The sequence below is a fragment of the Oncorhynchus clarkii genome, chromosome 10, assembly GCF_045791955.1.
Source record: "Oncorhynchus clarkii lewisi isolate Uvic-CL-2024 chromosome 10, UVic_Ocla_1.0, whole genome shotgun sequence".
NCBI classification, from domain to species: domain Eukaryota; kingdom Metazoa; phylum Chordata; class Actinopteri; order Salmoniformes; family Salmonidae; genus Oncorhynchus; species Oncorhynchus clarkii.
Window position 1 is genome coordinate 12,173,629 of NC_092156.1, and position 17,167 is coordinate 12,190,795.

At 44.9% G+C, this 17,167-nt stretch overlaps 1 protein-coding gene across 4 annotated transcripts in view; it reads left to right on the forward strand.

Moving 5' to 3' along the window:
- The window catches only part of LOC139418015 (protein Shroom1-like), a 35,146-nt gene extending 19,678 nt beyond the window's left edge, over positions 1-15,468 (forward strand). Inside the window, exons 1-8 of one of the 4 annotated variants that reach the window (XM_071167097.1) lie at positions 2,482-3,314; positions 7,394-10,114; positions 10,276-10,328; positions 10,642-11,256; positions 12,347-12,949; positions 13,357-13,462; positions 14,339-14,611; positions 14,946-15,468. In XM_071167097.1, the coding sequence (XP_071023198.1) occupies positions 7,526-10,114; positions 10,276-10,328; positions 10,642-11,256; positions 12,347-12,949; positions 13,357-13,462; positions 14,339-14,611; positions 14,946-15,200 (4,494 nt within the window). In that variant the 5' untranslated portion in view covers positions 2,482-3,314; positions 7,394-7,525 and the 3' untranslated portion in view covers positions 15,201-15,468. Of the gene's footprint in view, positions 1-2,481; positions 3,315-7,101; positions 10,115-10,275; positions 10,329-10,641; positions 11,257-12,346; positions 12,950-13,356; positions 13,463-14,338; positions 14,612-14,945 lie in introns of those variants that run through there. The other 3 variants (XM_071167099.1, XM_071167098.1, XM_071167096.1) reach the window with 3 other exon arrangements.
- The last annotated feature ends 1,699 nt before the right edge of the window (positions 15,469-17,167 follow it).

Consider the following 17,167-nt stretch of genomic DNA (forward strand, 5'->3'; position numbering starts at 1 on the left):
TCCATAGAGCTCCCGAGACAGGATTATGTCGATGCACAGATCTGGGGAAGGGTACCACAGTGGCCTCCATCATTCTTAAATGGAAGAAGTTTGGAACCGGCAAGACTCTTCCTAGAGTTGGTCGCTCGCCTAAACTGAGCAATCGGTGGGGAAAGGGCCTTGGTCAGGTTGGTGACCAGGAACCCGATGGTCACTCTGACAGAGCTCCAGAGTTCCTCTGTGGAGATGGGTGATCCTTCCAGAAGGACAACTATCCCTGCAGCACTCCACCAATAAGGCCTTTATTGCGGAGGGGCCAGACCGGAGCCACTCCTCAGTAAAAGGCACATGACAGGCCGGTTGGAGTTTGCCAAAAGGCACCTAAAGGATTCTATGGGGATGTTTTTCAGCGGAAGGGACTATGAGATTATTCAGGATCGCGGGATTTTTTTTATTATTTAGCCTTTTATTTAACGAGGCAAGTCAGTTAATAACACATTCTTATTTACAATGACAGTCTACCCCAGCCAAACCCGGACGATGCTGGGCCAATTGTGCACCACCCTATGGGACTCAGCCTGGATACAGCTTGTGATACAGCCTGGAATCGAACCAGGGTCTGTAGTGACAACTCCAGCATTGAGATGCAGTGTCTTAGACCACTGCAAAGATGAATGGAGCAAAGTACAGAGATCCTTGATGAAAACCTGCACCAGAGTGCTCAGACTGGGGCGAAGGTCCACATTCCAACAGGACAACGACCCTAAGCACACAGCCAAGACAACACAGGAGTGGCTTCAGGACAAGTCTCTGAATGTCCTTGAGTGGCCCAGCCAGAGCCCGGACTTGAACCCGAATGAATATCTCTGGAGAGAACTGAAAATGTCTGTGCAGCTCCCCATCCAACCTGACAAAGCTTGAGAGGATCTGCAGATAGGAATGGGAGAAACTACCCAAATACAGGTGTGCCAAGCTTGTAGCATCATACCCAAGAAGACTCTATGTTGTAATCGCTGCCAAAGGTGCTTTAACAAAGTACAGAGTAAAGGGTTTGAATGAGGTTGACCAATTATGATTTGTTTTCAACGCCGATACCGATTTTATTGGAGGACCAAAAAAAGCAGATACACAATTTTAATGGCCGATTTAATTGGTATCTTTTAAAAATATTTATATTTCTAATAATGACAATTACAACAATACGGAATGAACAATTAACTTATTTTAGATTTAAAATAATACATACATCTATTTAGTCTCAAATAAATAATGAAACATACTCAATTTGGTTTAAATAATGCAAAAACAGTCTTGGAGAAGAAAGTAAAAGTGCAATATGTTCCATGTAAAAAAAGCTAACGTTTAAGTTTCTTGCTCAGAACATATGAAAGCTGGTGCTGGTTCAAAGTAAAGTTTGAATGAATGCTTATAAGCCTGCTGCTGCCTACCACCGCTCAATCAAATCATAGACTTAATTATAATATAATTAACACAGAAATCCGGAAACTAATTTAGAAAACAAAACGTTTATTCTTTCAGTGAAATACGGAACTGTTCCGTATTTTATTGAACGGGTGGCAGTCCTAAGTCTAAATATTGCTGTTATGTCTTAATTATGTAAAATTCTGGCAAATTAGTTTGCAACGAGCCAGGTGGCCCAAACTGTTGCATATACCCTGACTCTGCGTGCAATGAACGCATGAGAAGTGACACAATTTCCCTAGTTAAAATAAATTCATGTTAGCAGGAAATATTAACTAAATATGCAGGTTTAAAAAAAAATATACTTCTGTGTATTGATTTTAAGAAAGGCACTGTTTTTGTTAAAACATCACCCGTTTGGCGAAGTAGGCTGTAAATTAACAGGCTTGATTATATGCAATGCAGGACAAGCTAGTTGACCTAGTAATATCATCAACCATGTGTAGTTAACTAGTGATTATGTTAAGATTTTTTTTTTATTTTTTATAAGAGAAGTTTAATGCTAGCTAGCAACTTACCTTGGCTCCTTGCTGCACTCGCGTAACAGGTGGTCAGCCTGCCACGCAGTTTCCTCGTGGAATGCAATGTAATTGGCGTCCAAGAATGCCAATTACCGATTGTTGAGAACTTGAATTTGGCCCTAATTATTCGGCCATGCCGATTTTTAATCGGCCAACTTCTAGTCTGAATACTTATGTAAATGTCATATTTCATAAAAACATGTTTTTTTTTTACATTTGCAAACATTTCTAAAAACCTGTTTTTGCTTTGGCATTATGGGGCATTGTGTGTAGATTGAGGGGGGGGGGGATTTTAATACCTTATTCTAAAATGTAACAATGTGGAAAAAGCTAAGGTGTCTGAATACCTTCCGAATGCACTGCATCAGTCCCACATCAAGTCATTGCAGGGTCTTAAACTACATCACTTAAAATGTTGATTTGAACTTGCCCTTCAGGTGTGTGTGTGTGTGTGTGTGTGTGTGTGTGTGTGTGTGTGTGTGTGTGTGTGTGTGTCAATAGTCATGTGCATACTTGCACAAAAACATGTAGATGTACTGGGTCTGTCAGTGGTGGATGTTAAGAATAGCCCTGCTCTCATGTGTTGTTTAGCCTTCGACTCATTCAGTTGGTTGACAGGTGAGAATGGCAGCAGGTCACAGAGGTGACCATAACAACGGAGCACCTAACACCACCCTTCAGACCAGACACTTCCAGCATGAACCAAAATATTAAGCATAACAACCAAGTCCTCATCAGATAAACACATACAGGCCACTATCATACAGTAAAAAATCCTACATCTCTAGTCTAGCTGTGAGTTTGCACTCTGTTGACCATGGTGAAAGCTGGTGAAATGGGTCTAGATGCTTAGCAGTCAGGCAATGAGCATAATGTCATAACATCTGCACGACCTTGCACGGACACAAGTGAGTCACATCTAACTTCTAGGCCCAATGTGTTTGGAAATTAAGACAAATGTTTGGTTGTTTGGGGCCTGCAATAGGGGAGAGGATAGAAAATGGTGTTGGGGTCCTCCTGGTTGTCGGTCTTTGAGTGTTTGGGCGAGAGCAGCACCCACCCCTGCTGCTTGGCTGCTGTCCATGTGCCTAGGACCCTGGGAATGAATCGTGCCCGGGCCCTGTCTGTCTTTGAAGCCAGCGAGGAATGCATGGGCTTTTTTTTTTTTCGGACAGCACTAGCTATCTGTGGTAAAATGTTCCCTCTGCCACAGAGCTCATTGTGCATCAGCAAGGCGGACAGACGTCACAGGCATGCGATCGCTGCGTCTCTGCTTGGTCTTAGGGGGAGAAGGACTCTTTTCTCTGGAACTCTTCTTTACATCTTCTCCTGGTAACTTGTTTTTTTGCTCCTTCATTTTCCTCGTTCTAACCCTAATAGTTTTATTTAAGTCAAGTGTTTAACTTGGAAATGTGGTGTAATTTATTATTTTTCTCATACGGAATCAAAAACCTGAACAAATTGGTCAGTGGATTTGGTAAGTTGTTTCCATCTGGTGCTCTTCAAAGATAATTATATTTTAGATCTGTTGGTATGAGTTGAGTCGACTAATGGAAGTCACTGTGATGGTTTGTTCAGTTTACCGGTGTGCGTGTTAGTGTATTTGTCTGGGACATTTTAGCCTCTGTCCTCTCTGTACATTTTGTCACCGGCTGTCCTTCCCATCACTTCCACATGAGCGCTGGCCTGTTTGGTCCCGTTAATGTGTTCTAGCTAGCAGTTCAGGACTGGGGAGAAGCCTGGCAGGCCCAGGCAGCCTCTGCACATGGAGAAACAGGTGTCCCTCCACAACACACACAAACAAACCCCTTTTAACATCACTAACTAGACCTGGGAGGTCCGTATACGTGTGCATGTATGCCTGGTAGCTGGAGATTTTCATACAGTCTGCTGCGAACCAGGGGACTAGGGTGAGCTCTGTCACACTTTGGGGTGTGGTGGGACTTAGAACAGAGCTACCGTAGCCATTTTGAATGGTGGTTATTTGACCAATTTGTTTGTTTATCTGTGTTGGCCCATGAGGGAGTGAACCCTGGTCGGCATGGAGGACTGTGGTGCTCATTGGCTTGTCTTTGTGTTGGCCACACTGATCTGTTTGTATGTGTGACTGTAATCGCCAGGAGGCCTGCATTCTTCTTAGTCTACCATCACCCCACATTAAGGCCGCCTGTTGGTGGACTTCATCATTATTTTGATGTTGGGTAATATCTGTATTGTAAACACCATTTTGGGCAGAAAGACAAGTTTCACGGTTACTGAAAGCTTAGTGAATCTCTTCCGTTGCAGGAACATAAACAAGGCCAACATGAAATTAAAATATTTAAGTTATTGGAGAAAGTTTTGGAACTTGTTATTGCTTCCTGATACAGAATGAGGAAAATGTCCTTGATTTTGGATTGGATCTTGGATGTTTGAGAGGCAACTCTCGAGGGGAACTTGTATGTTTTATAAAATGGTGGTTTAAGGCACTGCATCTCCGTGCGAGAGGCATCACTACAGTCCCTGGTTCGACTCCAGGCTGTATCACATCGGGCCGTGATTGGGAGTCCCATAGGGCGGCGCAATTGGCCCAGCGTCGTCCGGGGTAGGCTGTCATTGTAAATAAGAATTTGTTCTTAACTGATTTACCCTGTTTAACAAATACATGTTTTTAAATCCTTTCTGTATCTAACACCAAACACTCAACATATTATATAATTTCAGTAAAATAAAAATAAAAACGTTTTAATGTGGTCAGTATGTTTTTCATTCGGTCTAGTCATTCAAACACATTCATTGAGTACGGTGTATGTGCTTGGTTGGTTTCCTGAGAAGTTAAACCAACACACAGTGCAACATGCAGTGCTTCAGTTGTGGATAACCATAAAATAGTCATTACACACATGACTAATCCCCAAATACAGTATGTTTGCCAAGTAGATATGGAATTCCAGGCATTTTCTGTGCGCTGTGATGTACACCTCAAAGTTGTAATTAGGGTCTGGTTTCACAGGCACCTCTAACAGGTGTTCCATGCTGTACAGTGCCTTCAGAAAGTATTCAGACACCTTGATTTTACACATTTTGTACATTACAGCCTTATTCTAAAATGGATTCAACTGTTTTGCCCCCTGAATCTACACAATTTATTACAAATGTATTACAAATACAATTTATTACAAATAGAAAAATATTACATTTACACAAGTATTCAGACTCTTTACTCAGTACTTTGTTGAATAACTTTTGGCAGTGATTACAGCGTTGTCTTGGGTATGACGCTACAAGCTTGGTACACCTGTATTTTTGGAGTTTCTCCAATTCTTCTCTGCAGGTTTCCTCCAGATGTGGTGCTTGGCATTCAGGTCAAAGAGTTCAATCTTGGTTTCATTAGACTAGTGAATCTTGTTTCTCATGGTCTGCGAGTCTTTAGGTGCCTTTTGGCGAACTCCAAGCGGGCTGTCATGTACCTTTTTACTGAGGAGTGGCTTCCGTCTGGCCTCTAACATAAAGGCCTGATTGGTGGAGTGCTGCAGAGATGGTTGTCCTTCTGGAAGGTTGCTCACCTCCCTGACCAAGGCCCTTCTCCCCCGATTGCTCAGTTTGGCCTGGCGGCCCGCTCTAGGAAGAGTCTTGGTGGTTCCAAACTTCGTCAATTTAAGAATGATGGAGGCCACTGTGTTCTTGGGGACCTTCAATGTTGCAGAAATGTTTGGGTACCCATCACCATATCTGTGCCTCAACACAGTCCTGTTTCTGAGCTCTATGGACAATTCCTTTGACCTCATGGCTTTGTTTTTGCTCTATCATACACTGTCAACTGTGGAACCTTTTAAAAGGTGTGTGTGTGTGTGTGTGTGCGCACGCCTTTCCAAATCATGTCCAATCAATTGAATTTACCACAGGTGGACTCCATCCTTGATATGTTTCTACAACTTGATTGATCAATGGGAACAGGATACGCCTGAGCTCATTTTCGAGTCTCACAGCAAAGGGTCTGAATACTTATGTAAATAAGGTATTTCTGTTTTTTATATTAAATACATTTGCAAATTCAATAGTACCCGCAAAACACCAACAGTGAAGAGGCGACTCCGGGATGCTGGTCTTCTAGGCAGAGTTGCAAACAAAAAGCCAGATCTCAGACTGGCCAATAAAAATTAAATATTAAGATGGGCAAAAGAACACCGACACTGGACAGAGGAACTCTGCCTAGAAGACCAGCATCCCGGAGTCGCCTCTTCACTGTTGACATTGAGACTGGTGTTTTGTGGATACTATTTAATAAAGCTGCCAGTTGAGGACTTGTGATGCGTCTGTTTCTCAAACTAGATACTAATGTACTTGTCCTCTTGCTCAGTTGTGCACCGGGGCCTCCCACTCCTCTTTCTATTCTGGTTAGAGCCAGTTTGCACTGTTCTGTGAAGGGAGTAGTACACATCGTTGTACGAGATCTCCAGTGGCAATTTCTCGCATGGAATAGCCTTCATTTCTCAGAACAAGAATAGACTGACGACTGTCAGAAGAAAGGTCTTTGTTTCTGGCCATTTTGAGCCTGTAATCGAACCCACAAATGCTGATGTTCCAGATACTCAGCCTGTCTAAAGAAGGCCAGTTTTAATCAGCAAAAATTTTCAGCTGTGCTAAGATAATTGCAAAAGGGTTTTCAAATGATCAATTAGCCTTTTAAAATGATAAACTAGGATTAGCTAACACAACGTGCCATTGGAACAAAGGAGTGATGGTTGCTGATAATGGTCCTTTGTATGCCTATGTAGATATTCCATAAAAAATCAGCCATTTCCAGCTACAATAGTCATTTACGACATTAACAATGTCTACACTGTATTTCTGATCAATTTGATGTTATTTTAATGGACAAAAAAATAACTATTCTTTAAACAAGGACATTTCTAAGTGACCCCAAACTTTTGCATGGGTATGTATAAATATTTTTTTGGAGTACTGTTAAATGAATATAGGGAAACACTGCACCCCTGACAGAAATGTGTCCTGTCCAAGTGTTACACCGTATAAAAAAAGAAAAATAAAAAAATAAATAAAACAACTTTTTTTAAAAACTATTTGGACTTTGGCGGGCCGGCGGGGGGGGGATATGAAATTGTATGCAGAGAAACCCTGCAATTCTCTGAGAATTCCTTTAATTGCGTGTAGATTAAAGGCTCTGTGGTTGTACCTTTTTTGATCTAGCGGGTGTTGCCCCAGTTGACATGCCATGTTGAGAATCTAACACAAACATAGTATTAGTAGTCAACACAGTCGCTACGCTGAGAAAGCAGCTCATTTCCTATGAGTTTTCTGTTGGGTTTTCCACACCTCCCAGCTGTAGAAGGAGGAAAAGGAGCATGTTAAATAACATTTCATTTCTGTTAAGATTACCCTTCTGTTTTTTCTTTTCTTTGTTTTCCAAGAGTTTATTCAAGAAGCACACTACTGAAGAAGCTTAGAAGGCAGAAAATGACCCTGAGTTCTGAAGTGAAAGACTGAAGGTGTCGGTGTCACCTCCGTTTCACCTGTGTCCACGTTTCAGTTTCCAAAGCCAGATGGATTCCTATAATTTAAACTTTGAGAAAATGAGCAACCTGGACCTGCACCCTCTGAGCCTACCGTTGAGTCGGCTCTCCCCAGCCAAGTCCACCAGCAGCATCGACCAGTTCACATACCACCACGGCAAGGGCGACTCGGCCTACAGCTCCTTCTCTGGGGGCTCCAACGCCCCAGACTATTCCTCCCCCTTCCTTCCAGATGACCTCCAGCACCACAGCCTGCACTATGCTGACCTGAAGTATGTGAAGGCCATCTACCACCCCAACGTCCTCGACTCTGACGCCAAGAGCATGGATCAGCTCTACCGCTCCATGGAGGCCATCTCAAACCAGTATCGCAACAACAATGGCTGCCTGAGTGCAACACAGTACTGTGATCAGAATCAAGAAAAGCTGCCACCCCCTCCTCCTCCGCCCCCAGACCGCCTGGACAGCTTCATAGCCACCAGGAACCTGGAGAACTGCAGGGCGCAGCACAGTCCCGAGGGCCAGCTGGCAGACAGGTCTCCTCCACGACCCCGGACAGATAATCCTGATGCTGCCTGTCTCAGGCCTGACCTAGTCTATGGTCGTAGGGCCTCACAGCCCTATCACAGGGACCCAGTCAACTCTGACCACACGTATAAGAACCCTGAGCAGCAAACGCCAAGAAACGTCTTAAGCCGATCACCCCCTCGCACGAGTCAGCCTGAGCAGCACCCTAATCAGCAGGCTGGTAGTGCCGGTGGCGGCCATTCGGAGGGTCACTGTAAGAGTGTGCAAGAGCCCAGCGGGTCCCTCCTGCCGGAGCCACCACCATCTGCCATCCCCTTGCATGTGGCACAGAACATGGCCAACAGCAGCATCCAACACAAGGGCCAGTTCTACTTCATTACAGGTGTTTGTAAGTCGTCAGAGTCCAGTCTGAACCATGGTTCTCTGTGTGTGTCAGAAGAAGGTAGTGAGAGCCCTGTGTCTGAGCCTGTGGACAGGGAGAGGTTGCACAGCACCATGGACCACATGTTCAGGAACACCCAACAGAGGAACTATATCACCCATGACACCACAAAAACCGATGTCAGGGAGTTTTACACCAAGCGTCAAGATATAAACTCCAGAAGCCAAGATGAGGCGAAACAGATTCAGAGTAGGATTTCATATGGCCCCGCTCACATTTTAAACCGGCGCTCCCGCAGTTCCGATGCTTTACAACAAAGTCTCAAGATCCAGAGCAGAGAGATCGGCAGGCATCACAGCCCTAACCACCACATCTTCTCCTGCGGCCCAGAGGAGAACTGTCCGCTGTTATCAAATTCCCACAACCAGGAAGTCCCTCCACCAATCAGCATGGAGCAGGCCACCCACCACAAGAGAGACGAACAAGTCAACGCAGGGAGGAGGCGGCCATTAGGAGGCGTTGCCAGCCAGAAGATCAACAAGGAAAACACCCCGCTGCTGTATCACCTCACTGGAGCCAACAGGGCGGCCCTGAATTTGAATTTGAAGCTCAAAAATGACATTGAGGTCGGTATGCAAGGTGAAGATGCAGGCCTCAATGCTGCTCATCAGGAAAGGCAAGCTCCCGTTAGCTGTAGTGATAGGACATCACAGGGTGAAACATCCAAGGAGGAGAGCTCGGAGGCTATCGCCCACCCGTGCAACACGCTGGACGACTCCTTTAAGAAGTACTACAAGGAGAAACTGAAGGGCGCCCAGGATCAGGTCCTCAGGGAGACCTCCTTTAAGAGGAGTGACCTGCAGCTGTCCTGGCCCCACAGAGTGAGGCAGAGGCCTGAGCTCAGGCCCACGGTACTTCACACAGTCTCCTCTTCACAGGACTCTGAGACCTCAGCAGACACACTCACCCCCTCCCCAACACAGTCTGAGTGGACAGATAAGGAGGACATAAAGGAAATGCTGAAGGAGGTTGAGAAAGTGAGGCCAGCGAACGTTGCCCAGCCTCAGTTGGCTCGTATCGGGGGCATGAGGCGTCTGACTCCAGAGCAGAAGGAGCTGTGCTACTCCGAGCCGGAGAAGCTGAACCAGCTGGGTGACTCAGGTGAAGTAGGACTGCTGGTACTCTCAGGCGATGATGAGGAGCTGGGAGAACAGGGCCTGGTGGCAGCTAGGAGGAAGATGTTTGAGACCAAAGGCAGGGCCCTGTCCACCTCCAGCCTCTCCAAGACCTCCCTGCAGCACCTCCAGCACAAGGCCCTGGTGGCCTACATGGAGCGCAAGACGGGTCTCAAGGTGGCTGAGCCCCAGCAGCCTGCCCCTCAAGCTTCTCAATCCCCCAAACAGGGGCACTCCATGGCTGGGAAGCCATCTGACTGGGGTCCCAAGCCTCAGTCTGGGAATAAAGGAGGCCCCAAGAAGAAGCTGTACAGGCCCCATTCCGCTGGATGCGTCCTGGACTCGACCTCCAGCTCCATGAAGCATGCCCAGTTCAGCTCCTCTCAGTCCGGAGGTCATTCCCACCAGGCTAGCTGGAGAGAGTCACCCAGCCCCTCTCAGGGGAAGTCTGCCTCTGAGGAGAGTCTTCTGGACCAACCAGAACCACCTGAGTTGTTCAGAAACCGCTTCACCTCAACACCCCATGCATTTCAGGTAAGCCTTATCAGAACTCTTGATATTATTGCATTTAAAATAATTGAATAGGATTTGTAGACTTGTATTGAGTTTTATAGAGGACCGTGTCACTTTACTGAATGTAACACAGATGTTCAAAGGGTGTTATGAATGGAGATTCTTGGTGTGTTTGGCTACAGGGTCACAACTACATGAATGATCCCTCACCAGTCAATTCTATGGACACGTCCAGGTATGTTGCCCTCACTTGTTTGTGAAAGTGGGAGTATCTGCGCCTGTAAGATTTACTGTATGCCTTGCTGTTGAACATGGATGTTTGCTCAGATGTGATTTATTGCAGCACTGAAAGTGAACACCCATATACCAACATTCCATTCTATGACGTATGTAGACAAAACATCAAACTTCATTTCAGCTATGTTCAGGGAGTCTTTCTTTCATCAGCTATGGTTAGGGTATGATAAAGGCATAGAATATCTGAGTGGAACCAGGAACGTAAGTCCAAAGCATCTCTAGCTCATCACAATCTCTGTATAACTTTTCAGTGCTCAGACTCAGAGGCCAGTGGATGAGGAGAGTGTGGTGGTAAGGAGAGACCAAGCGAAGATTGTCCCTGAGGGTCAGCGAGTCCGGGTGATGGGTCGGCGGGTCCGGATGGTGGTCAAGCGGGGAAAGTCCCTGGAGGAGTTGGGTGTGTCCCAGGTCAGCAGCTCCTCAGTCCTCAGTAAGAGCTCTGAGCAGCTGGGCCAGCTCCACAGCAGGCAGGGAGCCCCAGGACCAGGACAGGAAAAAAGCAGCGTACCGTCCTTCAGCGAGACCCAGAGGAAGCCCCTCTTCAAGCAGGACTCTGCACCACAGCTGGGCAGTAGGGAGAAAAGTAGGGAGATGACAAAAAGCACAAGGGAGTCCACTACGTCTAACTCCCCAGTATCAAACACCTCGTCTCAGGTCAGGGCTCGTTCAGATGGGTCCCCTGGATCATACAACTTTGTCCCTTTGGTTAAAGAGGTGGTAGAGACCACTGGGCTCTCCTGCGACGTCCCACTCCCACCGTACCTTAACGGTCAGCAGTCCAGTGAGAGATTGGTCAAGTCCACCTCAACTTTTCCCTCCATACATACCCATCCCAGGGGCACTGGCGAGAGCAAGACTGGCTCCAAGTATGTAACTATCTTATGATAAAAGTGACCCTCGCTCTCCAAACAAAATTCTCATCATTAAGTTAATGTACAGTTCCCTCTACTTATATTGGCACCATTGGTAAATATGAGCAAAACGGGCTGTAAAAAATGTATTTGCTGTTTATCCTCTTGGTCTTCATTCAAAAAAATCTAACCTTTTTTAATTGAAGTAAAATGATTGAAAAAAAAGAAATGTGAAATAAATATTTTTCTCAAACTCATAAAAATCTTATGAGTAAAACCTAACTAAGTATATTCCCATTCTTATTTTACATTTTTAAGTTCACTTGAGTGATTAGGAATACTTAAATGGTATGCTAAGACTTCCTGTTTCACTGGGGTATAAATATGAGGTGACATACAGGCCATGTTCCCATAGTCATCCATCACTATGGGAAAGACCCGAGAATACAGTAATGATGTGCGACAAAAGGTTGTTGAGCTGCACAGATCAGGAATTGGCTATGAGAAAATAGCTCAGCGGTTGAAAAGGCCCATTTCCTCTATCAGGGCAATAATTTTAGAAGATCAACTGGAGATGTTAACAATCAGCATGGAGAATTTCAGACGTTAGTTGGGTCCAAAACTACAATCAGACGCCACCTACGTAACCACAAGTTGTTTGGGAGGGTTGACATAAAAAGCCTTTGCTGTCATCAAACAACAAACTCAAGCGCCTACAGTTTTCCAAACGTTACTGGAACTTTCAATGGGACCGGGTTCTATGGTCAGATGAGACCAAAATATAGCTTTTTGGAAACAAACACCAGAGGTTCGTTTGGAGTAGACCGAACGATAGCCATCCAGAAAAGTACCTCATCCCCACTGTGAAGTATGGTGGTTTATCTTTGTTGTGGGCATGTTTTTCTTCCAAAGGACCTGGACAACTTGTTAGGAAACATAATATCATGGACTCCAAGTAGCAGCAGATATTAAATCAAAACCTTTTTACAGCCTGTTTTGCTCCTATTCACTAAGGGTGCCAATATTAGTGGAGGGCACCGTATAAAATAACAATGGCTATTGATCACTGTTGATATTCCATTTTCTAATATCGCTCTTATTCCAGCAGTGTGAAAACCGCCCCTCCTATACAACACACTATGGAGAGAGAGCAGTCGGTGGACGAGCCCATTGAGACTCCTCAGCCTGAGGCCTCTCAGGAAGTCTCCCTGAGCTGTGGAGTCACCACAGACCCGACTCTGTGGGTCATACCACCTGAACCAGGGAGCCAAGTGGAGGATGAGGGCCCAGCCCTTTCTGATAATCTGACCGAGGGAGAGACTCCAACTCTAGCCCGTGCTCCAGCAGCTAGTGAGCCCCTTACAACTTCCTCCACCACACCAGTCCCTGACACTGACACCTGCCAGAGTGGAGAGGGCCAACACCCAGGAGAAGACAGGGAAACCGAGAAGGAGGGGGAGGAGGAGACCCCAGCAGGAGAGACGGAGAGCCCAGAAAAGACACCCACCACCGAGGATACAAAGTGGGAGGAGCTGGTGGAGGAGGTGGTCACAACGGACCAATCGCTGGCACGGGTGCTGTACCCGTTGACCAATCGTAAGACGGCGCTGATGCTGATGGAGCAGCTCCTGTCAGAAGACACTCTGCTGATGGAGGAGCACTATAAGAAGAAGCAGAGAGACATCATGACACTGCATGCTGCTGGCGGGTGAGTATCTCATTATGTTGTACTGTTCAGGTGTCTGATGGCCACTTCCTGGATCAGCGGCTGTTATATTGTACTGTTCAGGTGTCTGATGGCCACGTCCTGGATCAGCAGCTGTTATATTGTACTGTTCAGGTGTCTGATGGCCACCTCCTGGATCGGCAGCTGTTATATTGTACTGTTCAGGTGTCTGATGGCCACTTCCTGGATCAGCAGCTGTTATATTGTACTGTTCAGGTGTCTGATGGCCACTTCCTGGATCGGCGGCTGTTACCTCACTGCACCTGGATAGATTAAAAGACACGTGTCCATGCGTCTTTAGCCATGCATTTGTCTTTACATGGACATTATTCCAAGGTTGATCTCATCCATATACAGCAATATCACTGTGTGTGTGTGTCTTCCTAAAGCTCTAAAACAGTGGATGATCCTGAAGCACCTCCCACATCTCCTGTTGATGAGAAAGTCCAACCCCAACCAGAGCCACAAAGCAAGATGGATGTCACAGAGAAGAAGGTAATTTAGCTCTGAATTCTTTTTTTGTAATAGAAGTGTATTTACTTGATCTCTTCCAGTTGATGATGTCATCTGAATCAGTGGAGTCTGCTGAGGGGAGGATGGCTCATCATAATGTCTGGAACGGAGCAAATGGAATGGCAGCAAACACCTGGAAACCATGTGTTTGATAACATTCCACTTTTTCTGCTCCAGATACCAACCTCATGTGATCTGAATATCATCGAGGCCCAGTTTTTCAAAAGTTTTCCGATCGGATTTTGGCAATCGGATAGGATTAAAGGTTAGAATTGGGTTTTTCAAAACTGAGAAGTTATATTCTGATCCTCTGGATAGGATAACGATTTGGTAATCCAATCTTGAGCTTTAATCAGGATTGTATGTTTTTATACATGTTTTTTTATCAACCTTTATTCGTGTAGTGTAATCAGCTTTGTTTTCTGTTGAGAGTTGGGAAGTAGTGCCACAACCTGCCCAGTAGATGGCGAGGTGGAGGCCTGTTCAAAGAACTGAACATGTGGATTCTGTGATAGTGGAATCTGGGTCAGAAAGGATCCTATCAGGTTATTTTCTCAAACTGGCTCAAATGCCAGATCAATCTGATCCTGGATAGCAAAAAAGAGGATTACGGAGTCTATCATTCTGGATAAAACATTTCGAAAACTGTGCCCTGGATGCAGTTTAACTATGTTTGGCATCAGTTTAACGTCTTACCAGATTACTGAGATACCAGAAACTGTCAGACTACTATCTTATATCCTGTTTGTTTTGAGCTGACCGTGACAAGCCTTATGTCTCCTCTCTTTCTCTTGCACAAATCACACACCCACAAGCAGACTGTATTGTAATGTATAGTGTTCCCTCCCCTTCCTTTAGAGGCTGCTAGTGACGTGTATTGAGGAGCGCCTGTTGGCCTTGGGGGAGCCCCGTGGTGCCCTGCAGGTGGAGGTGGAGGAGAACGGGATGCGTGGCGAGGCCGTGGAGGCCCTGGTTCGGGAGCACTGTACAGCGGTGGAGGTGGAGCGCTATTGCCTGTTCGTAGGAGACTTGGAGCGTGTGGTTAGCCTGCTGCTGTGTCTGTCCGCCCGGCTAGCCCGCGTGCAGAACGCCTTGAGTACCGTGGACCAGCACACCGACGCAGGGGAGAAAGTGAGAGAGACATGCTTTGAACAGATGTGCATTCAATAGGCTCATAGTTTAATTATTTTCTGTGAATTTCACATTGACTCCTGAGTGTGTTTTAGTGCACTGTATTTTCTGCTGCTATCAGCAGTGCTGGGATTTACATTGAGTCACTGAAACTCAACCAGTTTCCATGCACATTTCTATCTACCCTGCCCTCTGTTGACCTAAAGAAATACTGCACCATGAACAGCAAAACGCCTTTCCATTTATACTACTAGTACACATTGGATAATGAGTAAACATTTTAGGGAATGTTGTGCATAATTTCATCCAATTTTTTTTTAAATTTCCTTGGCAGGATTCTCTGGACAACCGTCACCGTCTACTGTGTAAGCAGCGGGAGGATGCCAAAGACCTGAAGGACAACCTGGACAGACGAGAGCAGATGGTGTCTAACTTCCTGTCTCGCTGCCTGACAGCCGAGCAGCTCCAGGACTACCGGCACTTCATCCAGACCAAGGCCTCGCTCCTCATCAGGATGAAGGACCTAGATGAGACGCAGCGTCTGGGGGAAGAGCAGCTGGAGTCCCTGCTCAACACCCTCCCTCCGTGAGGACCACCACTAGGTCCCCATTCTACTCATTTCCCCCAGCCATCCATCACCTCTCTGGGCTTATAGAGTCCTGAACCCCCTCTGCTTCCTCCATGCTGGGTTGTTACCAGCCAGCACAATCACATGGGTGTCCATATGTATAGTATGTATAAGGAATATATGTGTTGAAGTTAGGACTACAGTGTGAAATGTCCTGTACATCACCTTCTATCACTTTTCATTTGATGTCCTTTTCACCTCTGCCTGCAATTTAAAAAAGAAAAGAAAATATATATATATAAAATAAGCTTTAGGATTATATTCTGGACTTGTGGTCTTTTTCATCATTCATACTAGACTGTATGTGTCTGTCAGAGCCTGAAAGAGGGTGATAAATGCTGTATATCTGTCGAAATAGGCAGTAGATTTAATCTCCATATATTTGTAGTTTTTTTAATGCATTTAAAATGAAGGCACTATAGATAAAAACCAAAAAGGTGAATGGACAAAAGCACTTTGATATGTAACTGCACATTTGTGTTTTCTTTTGAAAACACTCGAACGCTAAGCCTTACTCCAGCTAATGTTATTGTTTTCAACTGATTTGTAGAGGAATTTTCCACATGATGGGGTTTTATATGGTACATAAGCACATTCAACCAGGCCGATTATGGACAGTATTACCAGTGCTATTTAGGCTACAGTCATGTATTGTGGTCTCACAAAGTTCCACTAAAGAGGTAAAACTCTTTTTTTAATGAAATGATGCATTTCCAGTCCAGATTATATTTGCTTGAAATATCCTTTGGGTCTCACAAACTATGCTTACTTTAAATGATTAAAAATGAAATGCCCAAGAACTCTCCCTGTCGGTCCTCTACCTCCTTCCACCAGATGTTTTATTTTAGGCTGCACTCTAGAAGCAGTGAATCTGTTCTCACTAATAATATGGAATCCCCATGCTGACCTTCAATGTCAGTCTTACCCAGAAAAGGCCCTCCTCACGAGGGAATGTATTATTTGTTTTGACTTGTGTGGAGTTGCACTACAATAAATCTTCATTTTAGACATTATTTCCATAATAATGAATGTCTTGTGTGATGTCGTTCTGTTTTGATATGATCAATGATGTGGTTTTATTAATTTCTATTGAGTATTTGACCAAGCGAAAGCACAGAGAGCTGTTATTATTCTGTGTTTAATGATGATCCAGCAAGGCTTACTTGCAGCACTCTGATTGATATGTGTTCATTGTGAGGGGATTAGGATGAGAGAAGCCTTTTCCTGTTGTGTAACAGTACCGTGACTTTTCTTTGTGTTTGGTCCTTGTTTGTTTTCCCAATCCTATTCATTCACAGATAAATATTTTATTGCTCTCCTCATACTCTACATACAGATAGTTGAGAGAATGCCAAGAGTGTGTAAAGCTGTCATCAAGGCGATGGGTAACTATTTGAAGAGTCTCAAATGTAAAATATATTTTGCTTTGTTTGACACTTTTTTGGTTACTACCTGATTCCATATGTGTGATTTTCATAGTTTTGATGTTTTCACTATTATTCTAGTTATAATAATAATAAAGGAAAACCCCTTGGAACACCTTATTCTTCTAATTAGTGTATTTGGCTAAATCAAGCACACAGCCATGCAATCTCCATAGAAGAAAATTGGCAGTAGAATGGCCTTACTGAAGAGCTCAGTGACTTTCAATGTGGCACCGTCATAGGATGCCACCTTTCCAACATGTCAGTTCGTCAAATTTCTGCCTTGCTAGAGCTGGAAGCACTGATAATGTGTAGGAGGAACAACGGCTCAGCCATGAAGTGGTTGGTCACAGAACGGGACCGCCTAGTGCTATAGTGCGTAAAAATGGTCTGTCTGTCGGTTGCACACTCACTACCGAGTTCCACACTGTCTCTGAAAGCAACGTCAGCACAATAACTGTTTTTCTAGAGCTTTATGAAATGGGTTTCCATGCCTGAACAGCC